The sequence below is a fragment of the Protopterus annectens genome, chromosome 10.part0 (assembly GCF_019279795.1).
Source record: "Protopterus annectens isolate FY-2018-M chromosome 10.part0, PAN1.0, whole genome shotgun sequence".
Classification (NCBI taxonomy): Eukaryota; Metazoa; Chordata; order Ceratodontiformes; family Protopteridae; genus Protopterus; species Protopterus annectens.
This window is the reverse complement of record NC_056744.1, coordinates 63,013,815-63,036,166: the sequence shown is the minus strand read 5'-3', so window position 1 is coordinate 63,036,166 and position 22,352 is coordinate 63,013,815. Positions and strand designations below refer to the sequence as shown.

The window sequence follows — 22,352 nt, the reverse complement described above, 5'->3', positions numbered from 1 at the left end:
AATCGGATGCATTTCCATAAAAGGCACATTTCCTGCTTTCAGACAAACTCTTGCTTTTCAGCATTTTCTCGTTGCTCAGAGTTCATTCATAGTTCATAGTAAATAATATGTTTTAATACATACAGACTGTCACATACTCAACTCTCTCAGACACATGCTTTGACCGTTCATATTCTACACAGCATAAGCATTAAGTTGTTCCAGCCAGTCCTCAAGTGCTGCTGTCACCTCTTCAAGATTCATAAGATAAGACATCACCCTCAACAAACACATACGTTGCATTTATAATTTATCTCCCCTAGGTCATTTTTAATAACTTCCATTATGACAACTCCCATGACTTTTAATCACTTCCTGGTCAGACTAATAGGTTTAACACTGTCTGGGCCTAATGTGACTTTCTAAGCCTTTTGTGAATCAGCACCACCATAGCCTGCCACCACAGATGAGGGTGGTATCCGTACACCATAACTGAGAGGGAGTAAGGTTTGCCTTGATTCCATATAGGAAACTCATGGGTATAATTATTAGGCCAAAGGAATTTCACTTTTTTATTTATATTTGTGCCAACAATTATATTTGTAGTTATATAAAGATTGTCATGCCTTGTCTCTCTAGCACCTTAGACTTTGCCAAGCTTCTGGTGTCATTCTAAGGGGATCCAGTATCTGTCTGCCTGGGATGACATGATCGACAGACCACGATGCTTTGCCAGAGATGGCCTACACCTGTCACCCCTGAGATTTTGGATACTGGCTAAGGCTCTAGCCGCCCCTATAGTGCCGTTTTTAAGCAAAGTTCAAACATCAAGCTCACCACCATAGCAGGTACAAACAAGCTAAATCTGAGGGTAATGCTACTCAATGCTAGAAGTCTAAACCTCAAAATGCACTCACTTGAGGCACTCCTTAAGATGGAAAACATCAACATCTGTGCAGTGACAGAAACCTGGTTCAAGGTGTGATGCCTGTGCATTGGCCCAACAATCAAGGAGCCTCAATCCTCACCACTAACACCAGTGAGGGACGTCCATATAGGGAAAGGATAATAAATACACACGCAATAAAGTGCAATTTCCCTTAAGAGCACACAGAGATCACAGTCTGAGGCTGGTTTCTCTCTTTCTCTCCAGCTCCCCAATAAGACTCCCCACTGGCACAGCTATAGGGTCCATATCTCAGCCTAGTGGGCAAGCTGAAACCTCCAGCACCCTGTCTGTCCAACCAGTGCTTCATGTCCATGCCCCAGTAGCTGACACATGCACACACTTTAAGATAAGAATTATATACAACCATACAGACACTCCTGGGAAAGGCTGGCACAGGTTCTCCAGCTGTGCCCCTTTTATCCAGACTATTTGGTAGTATCACTTGTCACCACCCACTAATATTTATCAGCTACTAAAAGGCCCTTATAAATGTGTGTCCAGTTTATACTGTGCAATATTATTATCCAAATGGTAATTACAACTGAACAGTCAAGGCTTATTGGAGTGGCTTGGCCAGTATCACAATATACATGCAATGTACTCTAGAGCTTAATTATCTCTACACAAAACAACCACAGCTGAAAAGTTTAAAAATATTTAAAACTAAATAATAAAAGCACAAGACAATACTTATTATTATACAGTCCTAGTCAAGAGTTCAGAGATCACAGAAGAATACTTAAAATAATACAGTAGAAAAGTCCATCAATACAGAAAAAAGACTAATCTAATCTTCCTAGTCCCTAGCTATATCTAAGAGAAAATACAGTTCTAAAATAAACTTACATAAAGAACACATGCAGAGTGCTGGTGAGTTGGATGTTCTCAAGACAAATGCTAAATGCTCTGAGTCTCTCTTTCTTTAAATTGATATCACAGTACCACTGATTAATTTCAGATTACATAATTTCTTTCTGTTTCCCTGGCAAACAGAAACTCAGAGGTTAATAGCCCTTTTGATCATGCAGCTGGTCAGGAAGCCAGAGCAATAAAAGAGATTATACATGTACATTCTAGCCATTAAATCTGGCTTCAAAACAATAGGCAGAATGCCTCCCTCTAGACATCTCGGTTCCGAGTTTTAGATCAAAGAATTTCACAATGCTTGAATTATCGGCTTTCTTACAGCAGAGTGCACTGTTGTTACATTTTTTTCAGTTCAACATCCAATATGTTCTTTTCACATTTAAGAGAACAAGCCTGTGGCTTACATTAATATTTACAAATGACAGAATTATCTACAAAGTTCTATATAGCTAGGCTGGCAGCCTTAACCTATCTTCACACAAGGCTCCAGAGAGCACCCCTGCATTACCAGGCTATAATTCATGCCACACCTTTCGGCCACCTAACCTGGATCGAAACACTAAAGGAAGATGCATGTCCATATTCATAAAGGATATCCACACCTCTAGGCTAGTTGGGCAACATAATGCATCCAAAATTATCCAAGTACAATTAACACTGGCCAAGACTGCAATCCAGGTTTTATCTTGTTACAGATCCCCCACCATGCCGCAGGATGCTCACTCCACGTTTCTTGATATACTGGATAATATTAAGGTACAGCCCAATACCCTAATAATGGGAGATTTCAACTACTCCACCATCAACTGGGAAAACTACTCATGTACTAACTCATTTGCTCAATGTTTTCTGGAATTCATAAATTCCAACACCCTGGATCAGCTTGTCCATACCCCCACCAGGAGCAGCAATATCCTGGATCTGGTCATTACCAATATGGGTAATTGATGCTACATGTCAAAGGTCAACTCCTTGCTGGTCAGATCCGACCACAAGCTAATCATCCTATACATCCATATCCCGCCCCCACATCCCATTAAGGAAACCACTGTAAAAAAACTTCTCCAAAGCTAACTTCATGCTTTTTAAGACAGAAGTGGCTAACTTCACGACACTCATACAGACAGAAAATAGAGGCACTACTGCTGAATCCTATACAAATGCACTGTATACGCACAGACACAAGTGCATGGACCATGCCATCCCCAGCAGAACCGAGATGCTATCTTCCAAAAAAGGAAGCCAATCTGGTGGCCCCCTGCCATAAACAAACTCTACAAGAGAAGTTGGAAGCTGTTGCAAAAAAGAGTAAAATCCCATGACTGCAGGAACTCCCTGGTCAGCATCAGTAAGAAGCTGAGAACCATCATAAAATCTTCCAAAGCTAGTTACGAAAATAAAATCACCACTGGTTCTAAAGACAACCACAAAGCATTCTACAGCTATGTCAAGAATCTCAATGGCAACACTCATATCTGCTCTGAGCTACAGCGCAGTGGCACTAGATTTACAGAACCAACTGATATTGCCAACATCCTGGCAGACAGGTTCAGTGCAAACACCCCCCCCCCACTCTCCAAAGGGCCCATCTCAAATATTGAAGAACACAAAGTCCCTGTAATCACAGATGCACAAGATGCACAAGTAAAGACAACACTCTCCAAAGCCAAGAACACAGCATCCATGGGGCCAGATAACATCCCAGGATGCATTCTGCATGAACTACAGAATGAACTGACACCCCACCTAAGTACCATGTTCAACCATAGCCTCACTTCAGGCTTTGTGCATACTGAATGGCACACAGCAACGGTCCCACTCCAGAAAGGGGGTGCCACCACAGACCCCAGGAACTACCGCTCCATTAGTCTGACAAGCCTGGTCTGCAAGGCCATGGAACGCATCATCCTGGAGCTTATAAACAAAGACATAGGTAACCTCCAAACTCTGGATTCCACTCAGTCTGGGTTTGTAAAAGGTAGATCATGCCTCCTAAACCTGATTGACTTCTTTGAAGCAGTCACCAGAGCAGTGGACAATTGTAAAGTGATGTACACAGCCTTTCTTGACCTCCCCAAGGCTTTCGATACCATCCCCCACTCTGGTAATATAGATAAACTCACTAGACTGGGCATAAATCCCTATGTCACAAGATGGGTGGCCAAATGGCTGACTGACAGAACCCACACAGTGAAAGTAGCCAACTCCAAATCCAACTTCAGACCAGTGACAAGTGGAGTACTACAGGGTTCAGTCCTGGGTCCTCTCCTGTTTGGTATCTACTTCTCAGAAGTCCAGACTAATACAGATGATCTCTGCCTGACAAAGTCTGCAGACGTCTGCAAACTAGCAGCCATAATAGAATTACCTAAGTATGTGGACATTTTACAAAGAGGCCTCACTCATCTCTGGGCAAAGAAGGAAAATCGGATGCATTTCCATAAAAGGCACATTTCCTGCTTTCAGACAAACTCTTGCTTTTCAGCATTTTCTCGTTGCTCAGAGTTCATTCATAGTTCATAGTAAATAATATGTTTTAATACATACAGACTGTCACATACTCAATTCTCTCAGACACATGCTTTGACTGTTCATATTCTACACAGCATAAGCATTAAGTTGTTCCAGCCAGTCCTCAAGTGCTGCTGTCACCTCTTCAAGATTCATAAGATAAGACATCACCCTCAACAAACACATACGTTGCATTTATAATTTATCTCCCCTAGGTCATTTTTAATAACTTCCATTATGACAACTCCCATGACTTTTAATCACTTCCTGGTCAGACTAATAGGTTTAACACTGTCTGGGCCTAATGTGACTTTCTAAGCCTTTTGTGAATCAGCACCACCATAGCCTGCCACCACAGATGAGGGTGGTATCCGTACACCATAACTGAGAGGGAGTAAGGTTTGCCTTGATTCCATATAGGAAACTCATGGGTATAATTATTAGGCCAAAGGAATTTCACTTTTTTATTTATATTTGTGCCAACAATTATATTTGTAGTTATATAAAGATTGTCATGCCTTGTCTCTCTAGCACCTTAGACTTTGCCAAGCTTCTGGTGTCATTCTAAGGGGATCCAGTATCTGTCTGCCTGGGATGACATGATCGACAGACCACGATGCTTTGCCAGAGATGGCCTACACCTGTCACCCCTGAGATTTTGGATACTGGCTAAGGCTCTAGCCCCTATAGTGCCGTTTTTAAGCAAAGTTCAAACATCAAGCTCACCACCATAGCAGGTACAAACAAGCTAAATCTGAGGGTAATGCTACTCAATGCTAGAAGTCTAAACCTCAAAATGCACTCACTTGAGGCACTCCTTAAGATGGAAAACATCAACATCTGTGCAGTGACAGAAACCTGGTTCAAGGTGTGATGCCTGTGCATTGGCCCAACAATCAAGGAGCCTCAATCCTCACCACTAACACCAGTGAGGGACGTCCATATAGGGAAAGGATAATAAATACACACACAATAAAGTGCAATTTCCCTTAAGAGCACACAGAGATCACAGTCTGAGGCTGGTTTCTCTCTTTCTCTCCAGCTCCCCAATAAGACTCCCCACTGGCACAGCTATAGGGTCCAGATCTCAGCCTAGTGGGCAAGCTGAAACCTCCAGCACCCTGTCTGTCCAACCAGTGCTTCATGTCCATGCCCCAGTAGCTGACACACGCACACACTTTAAGATAAGAATTATATACAACCATACAGACACTCCTGGGAAAGGCTGGCACAGGTTCTCCAGCTGTGCCCCTTTTATCCAGACTATTTGGTAGTATCACTTGTCACCACCCACTAATATTTATCAACTACTAAAAGGCCCTTATAAATGTGTGTCCAGTTTATACTGTGCAATATTATTATCCAAATGGTAATTACAACTGAACAGTCAAGGCTTATTGGAGTGGCTTGGCCAGTATCACAATATACATGCAATGTACTCTAGAGCTTAATTATCTCTACACAAAACAACCACAGCTGAAAAGTTTAAAAATATTTAAAACTAAATAATAAAAGCACAAGACAATACTTATTATTATACAGTCCTAGTCAAGAGTTCAGAGATCACAGAAGAATACTTAAAATAGTACAGTAGAAAAGTCCATCAATACAGAAAAAAGACTAATCTAATCTTCCTAGTCCCTAGCTATATCTAAGAGAAAATACAGTTCTAAAATAAACTTACATAAAGAACACATGCAGAGTGCTGGTGAGTTGGATGTTCTCAAGACAAATGCTAAATGCTCTGAGTCTCTCTTTCTTTAAATTGATATCACAGTACCACTGATTAATTTCAGATTACATAATTTCTTTCTGTTTCCCTGGCAAACAGAAACTCAGAGGTTAATAGCCCTTTTGATCATGCAGCTGGTCAGGAAGCCAGAGCAATAAAAGAAATTATACATGTACATTCTAGCCATTAAATCTGGCTTCAAAACAATAGGCAGAATGCCACGATCTAGACATCTCGGTTCCGAGTTTTAGATCAAAGAATTTCACAATGCTTGAATTATCGGCTTTCTTACAGCAGAGTGCACTGTTGTTACATTTTTTTCAGTTCAACATCCAATATGTTCTTTTCACATTTAAGAGAACAAGCCTGTGGCTTACATTAATATTTACAAATGACAGAATTATCTACAAAGTTCTATATAGCTAGGCTGGCAGCCTTCACCTATCTTCACACAAGGCTCCAGAGAGCACCCCTGCATTACCAGGCTATAATTCATGCCACACCTTTCGGCCACCTAACCTGGATCGAAACACTAAAGGAAGATGCATGTCCATATTCATAAAGGATATCCACACCTCTAGGCTAGTTGGGCAACATAATGCATCCAAAATTATCCAAGTACAATTAACACTGGCCAAGACTGCAATCCAGGTTTTATCTTGTTACAGATCCCCCACCATGCAGGATGCTCACTCCACGTTTCTTGATATACTGGATAATATTAAGGTACAGCCCAATACCCTAATAATGGGAGATTTCAACTACTCCACCATCAACTGGGAAAACTACTCATGTACTAACTCATTTGCTCAATGTTTTCTGGAATTCATAAATTCCAACACCCTGGATCAGCTTGTCCATACCCCCACCAGGAGCAGCAATATCCTGGATCTGGTAATTACCAATATGGGTAATTGATGCTACATGTCAAAGGTCAACTCCTTGCTGGTCAGATCCGACCACAAGCTAATCATCCTATACATCCATATCCCGCCCCCACATCCCATTAAGGAAACCACTGTAAAAAAACTTCTCCAAAGCTAACTTCATGCTTCTTAAGACAGAAGTGGCTAACTTCACGACACTCATACAGACAGAAAATAGAGGCACTACTGCTGAATCCTATACAAATGCACTGTATACGCACAGACACAAGTGCATGGACCATGCCATCCCCAGCAGAACCGAGATGCTATCTTCCAAAAAAAGGAAGCCAATCTGGTGGCCCCCTGCCATAAACAAACTCTACAAGAGAAGTTGGAAGCTGTTGCAAAAAAGAGTAAAATCCCATGACTGCAGGAACTCCCTGGTCAGCATCAGTAAGAAGCTGAGAACCATCATAAAATCTTCCAAAGCTAGTTACGAAAATAAAATCACCACTGGTTCTAAAGACAACCACAAAGCATTCTACAGCTATGTCAAGAATCTCAATGGCAACACTCATATCTGCTCTGAGCTACAGCGCAGTGGCACTAGATTTACAGAACCAACTGATATTGCCAACATCCTGGCAGACAGGTTCAGTGCAAACACCCCCCCCCCACTCTCCAAAGGGCCCATCTCAAATATTGAAGAACACAAAGTCCCTGTAATCACAGATGCACAAGATGCACAAGTAAAGACAACACTCTCCAAAGCCAAGAACACAGCATCCATGGGGCCAGATAACATCCCAGGATGCATTCTGCATGAACTACAGAATGAACTGACACCCCACCTAAGTACCATGTTCAACCATAGCCTCACTTCAGGCTTTGTGCATACTGAATGGCACACAGCAACGGTCCCACTCCAGAAAGGGGGTGCCACCACAGACCCCAGGAACTACCGCTCCATTAGTCTGACAAGCCTGGTCTGCAAGGCCATGGAACGCATCATCCTGGAGCTTATAAACAAAGACATAGGTAACCTCCAAACTCTGGATTCCACTCAGTCTGGGTTTGTAAAAGGTAGATCATGCCTCCTAAACCTGATTGACTTCTTTGAAGCAGTCACCAGAGCAGTGGACAAGGGTAAAGTGATGTACACAGCCTTTCTTGACCTCCCCAAGGCTTTCGATACCATCCCCCACTCTGGTAATATAGATAAACTCACTAGACTGGGCATAAATCCCTATGTCACAAGATGGGTGGCCAAATGGCTGACTGACAGAACCCACACAGTGAAAGTAGCCAACTCCAAATCCGACTTCAGACCAGTGACAAGTGGAGTACTACAGGGTTCAGTCCTGGGTCCTCTCCTGTTTGGTATCTACTTCTCAGAAGTCCAGACTAATACAGATGATCTCTGCCTGACAAAGTCTGCAGACGTCTGCAAACTAGCAGCCATAATAGAATTACCTAAGTATGTGGACATTTTACAAAGAGGCCTCACTCATCTCTGGGCAAAGAAGGAAAATCGGATGCATTTCCATAAAAGGCACATTTCCTGCTTTCAGACAAACTCTTGCTTTTCAGCATTTTCTCGTTGCTCAGAGTTCATTCATAGTTCATAGTAAATAATATGTTTTAATACATACAGACTGTCACATACTCAATTCTCTCAGACACATGCTTTGACTGTTCATATTCTACACAGCATAAGCATTAAGTTGTTCCAGCCAGTCCTCAAGTGCTGCTGTCACCTCTTCAAGATTCATAAGATAAGACATCACCCTCAACAAACACATACGTTGCATTTATAATTTATCTCCCCTAGGTCATTTTAATAACTTCCATTATGACAACTCCCATGACTTTTAATCACTTCCTGGTCAGACTAATAGGTTTAACACTGTCTGGGCCTAATGTGACTTTCTAAGCCTTTTGTGAATCAGCACCACCATAGCCTGCCACCACAGATGAGGGTGGTATCCGTACACCATAACTGAGAGGGAGTAAGGTTTGCCTTGATTCCATATAGGAAACTCATGGGTATAATTATTAGGCCAAAGGAATTTCACTTTTTTATTTATATTTGTGCCAACAATTATATTTGTAGTTATATAAAGATTGTCATGCCTTGTCTCTCTAGCACCTTAGACTTTGCCAAGCTTCTGGTGTCATTCTAAGGGGATCCAGTATCTGTCTGCCTGGGATGACATGATCGACAGACCACGATGCTTTGCCAGAGATGGCCTACACCTGTCACCCCTGAGATTTTGGATACTGGCTAAGGCTCTAGCCGCCCCTATAGTGCCGTTTTTAAGCAAAGTTCAAACATCAAGCTCACCACCATAGCAGGTACAAACAAGCTAAATCTGAGGGTAATGCTACTCAATGCTAGAAGTCTAAACCTCAAAATGCACTCACTTGAGGCACTCCTTAAGATGGAAAACATCAACATCTGTGCAGTGACAGAAACCTGGTTCAAGGTGTGATGCCTGTGCATTGGCCCAACAATCAAGGAGCCTCAATCCTCACCACTAACACCAGTGAGGGACGTCCATATAGGGAAAGGATAATAAATACACACACAATAAAGTGCAATTTCCCTTAAGAGCACACAGAGATCACAGTCTAAGGCTGGTTTCTCTCTTTCTCTCCAGCTCCCCAATAAGACTCCCCACTGGCACAGCTATAGGGTCCAGATCTCAGCCTCGTGGGCAAGCTGAAACCTCCAGCACCCTGTCTGTCCAACCAGTGCTTCATGTCCAAGCCCCAGTAGCTGACACACGCACACACTTTAAGATAAGAATTATATACAACCATACAGACACTCCTGGGAAAGGCTGGCACAGGTTCTCCAGCTGTGCCCCTTTTATCCAGACTATTTGGTAGTATCACTTGTCACCACCCACTAATATTTATCAACTACTAAAAGGCCCTTATAAATGTGTGTCCAGTTTATACTGTGCAATATTATTATCCAAATGGTAATTACAACTGAACAGTCAAGGCTTATTGGAGTGGCTTGGCCAGTATCACAATATACATGCAATGTACTCTAGAGCTTAATTATCTCTACACAAAACAACCACAGCTGAAAAGTTTAAAAATATTTAAAACTAAATAATAAAAGCACAAGACAATACTTATTATTATACAGTCCTAGTCAAGAGTTCAGAGATCACAGAAGAATACTTAAAATAGTACAGTAGAAAAGTCCATCAATACAGAAAAAAGACTAATCTAATCTTCCTAGTCCCTAGCTATATCTAAGAGAAAATACAGTTCTAAAATAAACTTACATAAAGAACACATGCAGAGTGCTGGTGAGTTGGATGTTCTCAAGACAAATGCTAAATGCTCTGAGTCTCTCTTTCTTTAAATTGATATCACAGTACCACTGATTAATTTCAGATTACATAATTTCTTTCTGTTTCCCTGGCAAACAGAAACTCAGAGGTTAATAGCCCTTTTGATCATGCAGCTGGTCAGGAAGCCAGAGCAATAAAAGAAATTATACATGTACATTCTAGCCATTAAATCTGGCTTCAAAACAATAGGCAGAATGCCTCCCTCTAGACATCTCGGTTCCGAGTTTTAGATCAAAGAATTTCACAATGCTTGAATTATCGGCTTTCTTACAGCAGAGTGCACTACTGTTACATTTTTTTCAGTTCAACATCCAATATGTTCTTTTCACATTTAAGAGAACAAGCCTGTGGCTTACATTAATATTTACAAATGACAGAATTATCTACAAAGTTCTATATAGCTAGGCTGGCAGCCTTCACCTATCTTCACACAAGGCTCCAGAGAGCACCCCTGCATTACCAGGCTATAATTCATGCCACACCTCTCGGCCACCTAACCTGGATCGAAACACTAAAGGAAGATGCATGTCCATATTCATAAAGGATATCCACACCTCTAGGCTAGTTGGTCAACATAATGCATCCAAAATTATCCAAGTACAATTAACACTGGGCAAGACTGCAATCCAGGTTTTAGCTTGTTACAGATCCCCCACCATGCCGCAGGATGCTCACTCCACATTTCTTGATATACTGGATAATATTAAGGTACAGCCCAATACCCTAATAATGGGAGATTTCAACTACTCCACCATCAACTGGGAAAACTACTCATGTACTAACTCATTTGCTCAATGTTTTCTGGAATTCATAAATTCCAACACCCTGGATCAGCTTGTCCATACCCCCACCAGGAGCAGCAATATCCTGGATCTGGTCATTACCAATATGGGTAATTGATGCTACATGTCAAAGGTCAACTCCTTGCTGGTCAGATCCGACCACAAGCTAATCATCCTATACATCCATATCCCGCCCCCACATCCCATTAAGGAAACCACTGTAAAAAAACTTCTCCAAAGCTAACTTCATGCTTCTTAAGACAGAAGTGGCTAACTTCACGACACTCATACAGACAGAAAATAGAGGCACTACTGCTGAATCCTATACAAATGCACTGTATACGCACAGACACAAGTGCATGGACCATGCCATCCCCAGCAGAACCGAGATGCTATCTTCCAAAAAAGGAAGCCAATCTGGTGGCCCCCTGCCATAAACAAACTCTACAAGAGAAGTTGGAAGCTGTTGCAAAAAAGAGTAAAATCCCATGACTGCAGGAACTCCCTGGTCAGCATCAGTAAAAAGCTGAGAACCGTCATAAAATCTTCCAAAGCTAGTTACGAAAATAAAATCACCACTGGTTCTAAAGACAACCACAAAGCATTCTACAGCTATGTCAAGAATCTCAATGGCAACACTCATATCTGCTCTGAGCTACAGCGCAGTGGCACTAGATTTACAGAACCAACTGATATTGCCAACATCCTGGCAGACAGGTTCAGTGCAAACACCCCCCCACTCTCCAAAGGGCCCATCTCAAATACTGAAGAACACAAAGTCCCTGTAATCACAGATGCACAAGATGCACAAGTAAAGACAACACTCTCCAAAGCCAAGAACACAGCATCCATGGGGCCAGATAACATCCCAGGATGCATTCTGCATGAACTACAGAATGAACTGACACCCCACCTAAGTACCATGTTCAACCATAGCCTCACTTCAGGCTTTGTGCATACTGAATGGCACACAGCGACGGTCCCACTCCAGAAAGGGGGTGCCACCACAGACCCCAGGAACTACCGCTCCATTAGTCTGACGAGCCTGGTCTGCAAGGCCATGGAACGCATCATCCTGGAGCTTATAAACAAAGACATAGGTAACCTCCAAACTCTGGATTCCACTCAGTCTGGGTTTGTAAAAGGTAGATCATGCCTCCTAAACCTGATTGACTTCTTTGAAGCAGTCAACAGAGCAGTGGACAAGGGTAAAGTGATGTACACAGCCTTTCTTGATCTCCCCAAGGCTTTCGATACCATCCCCCACTCTGGTAATATAGATAAACTCACTAGACTGGGCATAAATCCTTATGTCACAAGATGGGTGGCCAAATGGCTGACTGACAGAACCCACACAGTGAAAGTAGCCAACTCCAAATCCGACTTCAGACCAGTGACAAGTGGAGTACTACAGGGTTCAGTCCTGGGTCCTCTCCTGTTTGGTATCTACTTATCAGAAGTCCAGACTAATACAGCTGATCTCTGCCTGACAAAGTCTGCAGACATCTGCAAACTAGCAGCCATAATAGAATTACCTAAGTATGTGGACATTTTACAAAGAGGCCTCACTAAGACTGATGCTTGGTGTGAAAGTCATGGCCTCAAGCTCAATGCCAAGAAGTGCAATGTCATCCCCTTTGGGAAAAACACTGTACCCATGAACTACCACATAGGCGGTAGCCTACTAAACACCAAAAGTGTGATAAGAGACCTTGGGACACAAATGGGCACTAGTTTCTCCTTTGATAATCACGCTGCCACAGTAGTCAGGAAATCCTTCTACTTGGCACAGCTCATCACAAAGGGGATCTCCTCCAGAAAAAAAGAGGTCATTGTTCCTCTCTACTGATCCCTCATCAGATCCATTATAGAGTACAACGTCCTGTTTGGTATGCACCTCGGAAGACATCTACAACAACTAGAAAGGCCACAGAAATACCTCACTAAAAGGATTACCAGCCTCAAACAAATGGCATATGCAGACTGTCACAAAAAACTCCAGCTCTACTCCATCGCATATCGCCAGCTCAGAGGTGATCTCTGCCTAACATACAAAGCCATGTCCAACCCAGATCTGATGGACATGCTACACTTAAAGAAATCCCAATCTCTCTGAGTCACACACTCCAGGTACCTAAACCTTGTCACCACAATAAACAGAACATGCTGGAGGGCTAGATTCCTGTCCCAGAGACGTCCCATGCTCTGGATCACACTACCCATTCATGTCAAAACAAAGCTCCTCATTAGTCTTGACAATTGGATGGGAAACAGGAAATTCACCCTGGAGATCACTTCTGTGGCTCCGCTTGACAGAGGTACAGGAAAATAATTTTCTTGGCTGGTAAAAGCCAGGGAACCTGTTTGGCTAGGCTTATATAGGCTCTAGGGCTGATAGCCTAGTACTTATCTATGAACCTAAGAAGTTACACATGATCATTATGTTCTGCAGCTTGGTGACTTCATCACTATTTATTGATATCAACCTCACTCAGAAAAGTGCTGCCTGAGTCTGAGTAGTGTGAAACTCTTTGGGACTGACTCAAAATGTCATGGGTTACAAAATAATATAAACGATTCCAAATGGTTAAGCACTAAGTTCTCAATAAATAACCTTACTCAGAAATGGGATGTTAGGCATAGGGTGACAAATATCAAGGGTGCTTATGTCTAAGCCGGATTTCTTGAGAACTGATGAAAGCAAGGTTTTCTTTAATGCAAATAGAAAAACATAAGTACGTGTGTTTCTGAGGATGTTCAAACAAGACAGAAGAATCTTAGTTAGTTCTGGATCAAGTCCAAAAGTAGCAAGGAATAAAGCCTGAAACTTAGTAAATGAGCTTGGAAAGAATCAACAAAATCAAGCTTAGATCATAGCAAGAAAGATATGTGCATAGTCTGTCTACTACACAAACGCTTGGTCGGTCAGTTCCCATGACAGACAACATCTTGTTAAGTATAGCTTTTTCTATAGAAAGATTAAGAGTGGGCATTTGAATAGTGGAGGTCCATTGCTAGTTTTTTCTCCCAAAAGTCATGTAAACTTTCTAGCTTATTTCACTGTTTCCAAAGCAACTAGAAGCTCCAAAGCATACCATGTGTTGTGTACTCTAACAAGATAGGAAGTAAATGAATAAGGATGAAAGGATCCAGGGCTGCAGCGGCTTTAGTTTTTGATATCAGCACATCTGAATCATCCAAACCACATTCCAGAAGAGTCTGTCAGAGAACCATAGAAAGATGAGTAATGCCAACTTCAGTTTCTTAGCTTGACCAGCTTAACATCATAGGGCATAATACCATGAACTTCAAGGCTGAAAATAAACTGATGGCATTCAGATCATTAGACAGTTTCCACACACCCCCCCCCCCGAAGCCAGAATTGTTCACCCCAAGCTAAAATATGAACTCTAATGCTTACAGTTTAAAATGTAAACTAAAAGCAACTGTTCATGAGGAAATCAAGCAGTTTTCAGTAGCCAGTACAGTCAACAGATGAATATGCTATCGAAATAAATGTGATACTTAGCTTATTGCCTTCCCCCCATGAACTGGGGCCACAAACAGAAAAAAATGCCTCCAACAGTTCTTAGAATATGTTAAAGCTTTAGTATATCAAAAGACTAGATGGCTGGATCAGCCGGTAAAAGTCCAGTGGAAACCAGTAAGGACAATTATTATTCACAACAATGCAATTTACAGTCATCCAGTAATACCAAATCAAGACACAGAATGAACTATTGTAAGCAGAAATATACCAGCCTCTGCAAAGAAACGACAGCACAGAGGGGATCAACAAAAAGTAAGCTAATGTTGGACCTCAGGAAATGCCCAGAAGAAAACTTCCTGCTGATAAGAAAGCCAAAACCACAAGGGGCTTAAAACACTCAGGTAGTGGCAGCAGGAAAAGCTGACACAAATTTACCCCCCCCCCAAGAGGTGACAAAACAATTAAATAAATCAGTGTAGCAAGCAGAAAAAACATCCACACTTTAGATGATTCCAGGAGAGGCAATGGCAGCACAAAAACCTGCCACAGAGGACTACAGTGTGCTGAAATTAAAAGCATGCAATTGTGTAGTCACTTGCTAGGACAATGAACGGTTGGATGACATCACCAATATTTTTAAATGTAACTTCTAATTAAAAATAAGGAGTAAAGCAGTTACAGAAGTCGGTGATCTGCAGTGCTCCAATGGTGGTGGATGAACATCAGACAAAGTAAAAAGAATGATAGCCTGGGCTCTGGTGGAATCTGTGACTAGGATGAGAGGAATGATGAAGCTAAATTACCACAACCTGTCTCATTGAGAAGGTGTGTGAATATCTTGGGATATACCGAAACTCACATACTCCAGGGGAAACAGGAGACATTGACAGAGTGACAACCAAGAGGTTTGCTGAGTGAGGCAAAAATGGGGACATGTCACTGTATAGATGGGCACGGTTCCTTTTGGCCCCATTGCATATCCACTCATGCCACAATGTTGCACATGTTAGAGGAGGTTATAACATGCAAAAATAAACCCCAGAATAGCAGATATGATGTTGCTGCTACTGAGTTTCTCTCCAGCTGCCCCACTATTTTTCCTCAACCCTAATCCAACCCCACAACTCAGTGACGCATGATCACCCATTCAAGAGGTTACACTGACCAATGGTAAGATGACACCCAGAGATCAGACGCAGGATCAAGCAGCAAATATTCAACTAGCATACTGGAAAATACATACAAATAACTTTTTACTAAAAACATACAAAAAAAATAACACTAGCTGAATCACTTGTTATATACAAGGTATCACTCAATTGGATTTAATCAGCATCCTTAGAAAACACCAAATTAGATGCTTACTATTGAGCTCTGTAAGTGAGGAGCAGATATATATGTCTCCTATGAATCCCCCCACCCCCATTCCAAATAGAATCTAAAGTTATATACTTAATAATAGTGGTAGTTCTGCATGATTATGATTTGTGTTTTACAACCACTAGGACTGAAATGCCACATTGCATGTGCTTGGTGCTAAGAAAAGTTTCCTAGGCTTCAGCTCCTCACCTTTACAATAGTTCCTTGTATGCCACCACTACCTTTTTCCAATTTGAAGTATGTTGGTCAAAGCTGAACACACAGTGCTTTCACAGCACATTAAATATTGCCTAAGAGGGAACTCCCCCCACTCTGCCAGGCAGGAAGGTGAGGATGTCAGGGATGGTGGGGAAAATGAACAACAACTATGCAGCTCTATTGTTATGGTAAGTACAAAACTTTTGAATCTGGCATGGCCTGGTTCATCCTCCTCAACCACTAGGACAAAAGTCCTCAGCAACTCTAACTAGGTGATCTCATGAAAGGATATCTGGTATCGCCAAAGAAAGACTGAGACCTAGACATCACATCCAGCTTGTAATGACTTGCAATAGCACTGAGAGATGTCCAAGTTGCAGTTGCACATATTTCATCAATGCAGACATTTTTAAAGGCCTGCAAGGTAACCACAACCTCATAGAATGAATTTGTGGCTCCAAACACAATGCCTTGTTATGCATATCATATCAAATTTTAAAGAAATCAGTAAGATATTTAGAAAACTTGAACATGGCAGCAATCTTACCCAATTTGTTAGGAACGTAAGAAACCCAGTTGTGAATCCTTTCTGCAGTCTTTTAGTCTTGTTCAGATAAAAATGCATCTCCACAGAGTGCAGAAAACATTCTCCTTTATTAGTATAATAGTGAAAAATGTTGAAACATTAAAGGATTGATTAAGATCTGGGTACAAAAGAAGGGCTTAGTTTGCAGGAGCACCTTGTCTGCGTGAAAGATCATTAAAAACCTGAAGCTCAGAAAGCAGTCTTGCCCAAGTAATGGCAACAAAGAAAAGGGTTTTCCAGGAAAGAATTTTCCTCACTTATTATCTAAGGTATTCAAGGATAGTAAGAGCCAGAGCAGAAGCATTAGTCATCCATTTTTCCAAGGCCGAAACTGACAAATATGTCTATTTCAATTTGTACATTTTCCTGGAATTGGGCTTCTGTGTAGAAATAAGGACATGAATTACCCTGTCAGGATAGGGTCTATTTTACATTATCGAAGTTTCAAAACTTCAAATCTGATATGGTCGACACCATATAATCAACATCTTGAAACATCGAAAATGTAATAAAACACAACAACCTACAAAAACAAACCATTTAAATGCTCTAAGCAGGGGGGCAAGCCCCCATGCACCCCCCACGCCCCTGCTACTTAAATATACCAACTCTGAGATCGCACTACAGTGCAGAAAAGGGAAATCTTGTCTTTACGTGCTGTACGGTGATCTCTGTTAAAAGATTCAGAGTTTCAAAACTTCGATCATATGGTGTCAACCATATCAGATTTGAAGTTTTGAAACTTCAATCTTCTGATATAAAACCTCAGGATAAGCTGCATCTGTACCCATAATCAGATTTGGAAACAAACAAGTACAGTAGCTAACCCGAGGACATGAAGATCCAGGAAAGGCTCATCTGATAAGTGCATAAGCAGGGTCCTAGAAGGTCTCAATCTGAGAGGCTTCTCTTGGAGGTGAAACCAGACCAAGGGGAATCATCCAGGTCACAATCGAGATGAGATGAAGAGAATGGCCTTGTCCATGCTTAGTTTTGGTTTCTGTATAAATCTGAGAATTAACGGAAATTAGGGAAAGGTTTAAAGAGACTGGAGGCCACAGCCAGACTAAAGCATCCATGGGCCATTGATGCACAGGGGAAATAGGGAAAAAACACTGCAACTGACAATATTTAGGGAGGCAAACAGTTCGTAGCAAGGCTTCTCCTAATGGCAGAAGGGAGGTCTCATCACCATCCAGATGAGGAACTACACCTGGGGCATGTGAAGGCATCTGCTACACCTGTTCTTCAGGATTTGGCTTCTCCAGGAATGAGAGTGGCTACCAGAAAGTGATCTGAATACAAAGCCTATTCCTATAGACTCATCACTCTTGTTCAAGGATGTAGAAATAAGTTCCTTCCTGTTTGTTGATATACCAAAAAACATGCCATGTAGACACAGTGAGTGATGATCATTCCTCAAGGAAGGGAGTCCTAGAAAGCCTTCAGAGTGGACCACTCTCATCCCCAGGATACTGATGTACACACTGGCTTTATTCTGTTAACAGATATTGTGGACCTTCCTCCCTTGATAATATCCCTCCCCTACCCCAGGGCTTTGGCATTTGTGGTGTCAGTCATTTGCAGGGATTAGAAAGTTGGAAGGGTGAGCCTAGGGAAAGGTTGCAGTCAATGAGCTTTCATTGCAGGATTCTGAGACATGCCTCAGAGATTTTAATGTTGTCCACTGAGCCTCCAACATTCTGTGGAGGATCCTTATATATGATACCTTGTAAAGGGAATGAGAAATACAAAGGCTGCCATGAGCATTAACACCCAGCAGAATGTGGCAGCCTCTACAGAAGTGGCTTGAAAAATCCTGTCATTACATTTAGAATAAGTGGGAATTATTTTGTTGGAAGACTGGCCTTGCAAAAATATTGCCCAGCAAACATCTAACACCTGAACATCTTACAATGGCTCTGAGACTTTGCAAGGTTTACTACTATCCTAATGGTGTGAATAGTGAATCCTGATCTATTTATCTAAGATACAAGTAGCAAGGACCAATCATTCACTTGGAAGTCTAAAGGGCGTGTCCAATTTCATCTTGAGACATAAGGAAGAATAAATCACATTGCAACCATGTGGAAATTTTCTTTTGGTTCAAAGGGGTTCAAACCTCTTAAATATGATATGGGTCTGAAGTCCTTTGTTGTTTTTTTGACACTAAAGAATCTGGAGTAGAATATAGACCTACCCCAATATGATGCAAACTCCAAAATGGACCTTTTGAGGGGAGGATTGAGACCTTTCTTAATTTTAACCTCTTGTAATGGAGTAGGATTCAAGAAAATGGAAAACAGTGTGGCTCATGAGGTAAGTGGAAAAGGATCACATGGTCTATGAGTATTATGTCTAGAAACCTTCTGTCATATTTGATGGCCTCCCATGTCGACAATTAGAGAGACAGGCAATCTCTGACTGCATCCAGAATAGAGCAGTCAAACAATGTCTTCAGGAGACTGCTGCTGCTGTCCTGATGACTGAACAATGGTTGTAAAATGCCTGAATAGGATAAGAATTCCTGTTATTTGTTTGGTATTCACCACCAGGAAGCTCCTTTCTAACTATTGATTTTTTTGCTATAGGTTATGTTGGAATCACTTCTGTTGCAGGCTCCTTTGTATTCTACAGTAAGGACAGTGAAAAGATGTAGACTTTATGAAAAAACTGTTAAGATTTTTTCATCCTTCTCTCTATAATTGATACCAGATAGGTTTGGTTGACTTGTGACCCATTGAATAGAGTACTGACAAAGGATGACCTGAAATTTTCTTGAAAGACCATAAGGCAGAGGCAGGCAAGACCCTGTTATTTAATAATGCTGTAGTCCTGAGTTTGATTTGCTCAGTATCCACATCTGCACTGTTGTAGTGCTGTAAGATGTAGGTCCACATTCCTTTCAGATGGTCTGTTAATTCCTTTTACATGATCTGGTGATACAGTCTGTAAATAGTTGAAAAATGCAAAGGAAATTGATGTAGTAGCCTAATCACATGACTTGGACTTTCCAGAATTCAGGCTTTTATTACATTACATTTCCCTATTGCACATTTGGGTGGAGAAACATATTTTAAGTGAAATTCTGCAAGAGAAACATATGGCTGTCACAAATTCAATACAGTCACAGAGAAGCATGTAGCATCAAACCCACAGTTTCAATAGCCAAGTGCACAAGAGAAGGGTATAATGTTTATGGCCCCAAAGGCAGCTAGAGACAGTAGACAGTATGGCAGGCATCAGCAGCAGGATACCCTTTAGGCATGTCAACGGCAGTGAAAATGCACCATACAATGGTAGTACCTTTATTAATGGTGTGTGTGTGTGGGGGACTGTGTGTGTGCGTGTGTGTGTGCGTGTGTTAGTGTGTGCGTGTGTGTGCGCACGTGTGTGTGTGTTTGTTTGTGTGTGTAGCATTAACCCCTACATAGTAAATAGGGAGCATTGCCTAAAACACTTACTGGAGCATAAGTATGACTACAACAGCATGCAGGATTTCCTCCATGCTGTCGCACACTTTCACATGTTGTTGTTGTTACATAATCATGTACTGTAAACTAAGGACAATGCTCTTTACTTCTTCTGCCCACATGTACTTAGTTATTAAAGTTGTAGGTATGGTGCTGCATGCTTCTCTGTGCTCGCAGTGAATTTCTGACTGTCATATGTTACTGCAACTGAATTTCACTTCAGAAATGTAGCTGCAAGGAAACATCTCCCTGCCTAACAGTCAGGACCCATGTATTGATGTGCCAGGGATATTTTTAGTGGCCCTACTCTAGTTAATGTTATTGCTTCCCCTCTTGCCAGTGAGAATATCACTTGATATTGTTTTAGTTTTTTAAATATTTAAACTTATCTATACTATATTTTTAAATAAAAAATAAAAAAAGAAAGGTTTGAACTCTAATCCTTATGAGCAAATCAGTGAAGAAAGGTGAAACTATTGTATTTCAGCAAACCCAGATAAGCCTTGTAGTGCTCCTTTGTAACAGCAAATGAGGGATTATGGCAAACATTTGAAACCATGCTTATGCTACACTGCCAATCAAAGCAAGGTTTCCCTTACTTACATAGCAAGACTAGAATGTTCACCTTTATTAAGTGCATCCATAGCTTCTGTATACATACACAAAGCACAATTACCACATTTTTAAATCTCCTTTGACCTGTTTTGGTTAAGCACACATATACATTTGTACAACCATATCAATATTTTTGTTGTTTATAGGTAACTGAAAACCCTACTTCCACAAAACTGTTTTAAAAATGTCTTTCCACAAAGCCGTTTATCTTAGAATTTCTCATTCACCATTAAATGTAGTTTATTTTCTGTCTCCTACCTTACTTCATGGCACTATATATATCTGATAGTAAGACTTATTTTCTATCCCATTTGCTTGTCCTTCAGGCATGTGATAAAGCAGATTACTTCTGCTGATCTCCAGGGTCACAGTACCAGCTTACCCTAACAGCCTAATATTATTGCATTTTTGATTTCTTTTCAGTATAACTCCCTATCTATTAAAATTTCTTCAGAACGTTTGCGGGGTGTAATATGTGGTAAGTGGTGGGTCTGCATTGTTTTGTTCTTTAGTTCTTAACATTTTCATGACTCTGTTACTTGTATTAAAACAGAGTACTTAACGAAAAAATACAATAATTCTTTAAAAAACACTTTTAGTAAAAAAGTTAAATTTTACTGTCTTATGTCTTATATTTATAAGCATTCTTTTTGTCATATTAAAATGCGTACAGTGTACTATTTATTGTATTTATAACTTCTGCCTCTATATGAAGAGTTGATATTATTTAGTTATTCATTTGTATACTAGGCTTGTAAGAAGTGCAAAACTATGCTACTAATTGCAATCCTTGTGTTTTGGCTTTTCCCGGTTAGGGGTTGCCACAGTCGAATTCCGGTCCGCTAATGATTAGCAGCGGATTTTTACAGTGCCGAGTTGCCAGCCTAATGCCCAACCTTCAAAGAAGGCACTCCCATTCATACACACACACCTACCTGCATGTCTTTAGAAGTTACTTGGCCACGGGGAGGACATGCAGACTCCACACAGAAGGCGCTTGAGCTGAGAATTGAACGGAAGAACCTCTTTCTGTGAGACGAAATGCACCACCGCGGCTTTATGCTACTAATTGCAATATTATTCTAAATGTGATGCAGCCACACTGCAAATCAAGAGTGAGTGAACTATAATTCTTCCCTAACAAGTTTCTTCTGTTCTTTTCCACAGGGAGAAAGAAGAGGACAAGGAAATGGCAGAATTCTTGCAGTCCAAGCTGTCAAAATGCAGCTCAAAGAAATCTGGTAAGTGATACGGCAAAGTGACTGGGATGTTTATCTGCTGTGCTTTAACTTAGCAGAAATAACTTTGTGCTGAAGCTAAGCACTCATTATATTCACAAAAGAATGCATCATGCATCATCTTGTGGCATGCTACTCATCATGTTCAAGTTAGCAATAAATGGCATTGGCTGGAACATGTACTGTATATGAAAGATACGTTCTCAGTTTTGGTCACTACAATGTACTGTAACTTATTCTTGCTTTGAAAATGGAATAAAATAATGTCAGAATATAAACAGTTAAAGACAGTTCTATTTTAGTAAGGCCTAAATA

At 41.1% G+C, this 22,352-nt stretch overlaps 1 protein-coding gene across 1 annotated transcript in view; it reads left to right on the top strand.

The window, feature by feature from the left end:
• LOC122812945 (bMERB domain-containing protein 1-like) overlaps window positions 1–22,352 on the top strand; it is a 1,250,410-nt gene that overhangs the window by 1,190,147 nt on the left and 37,911 nt on the right. The window contains exon 5 of the mRNA XM_044085021.1: window positions 21,967–22,040. Coding sequence (XP_043940956.1) covers window positions 21,967–22,040 — 74 coding nt within the window. The remainder of the gene's footprint in view (window positions 1–21,966; window positions 22,041–22,352) is intronic.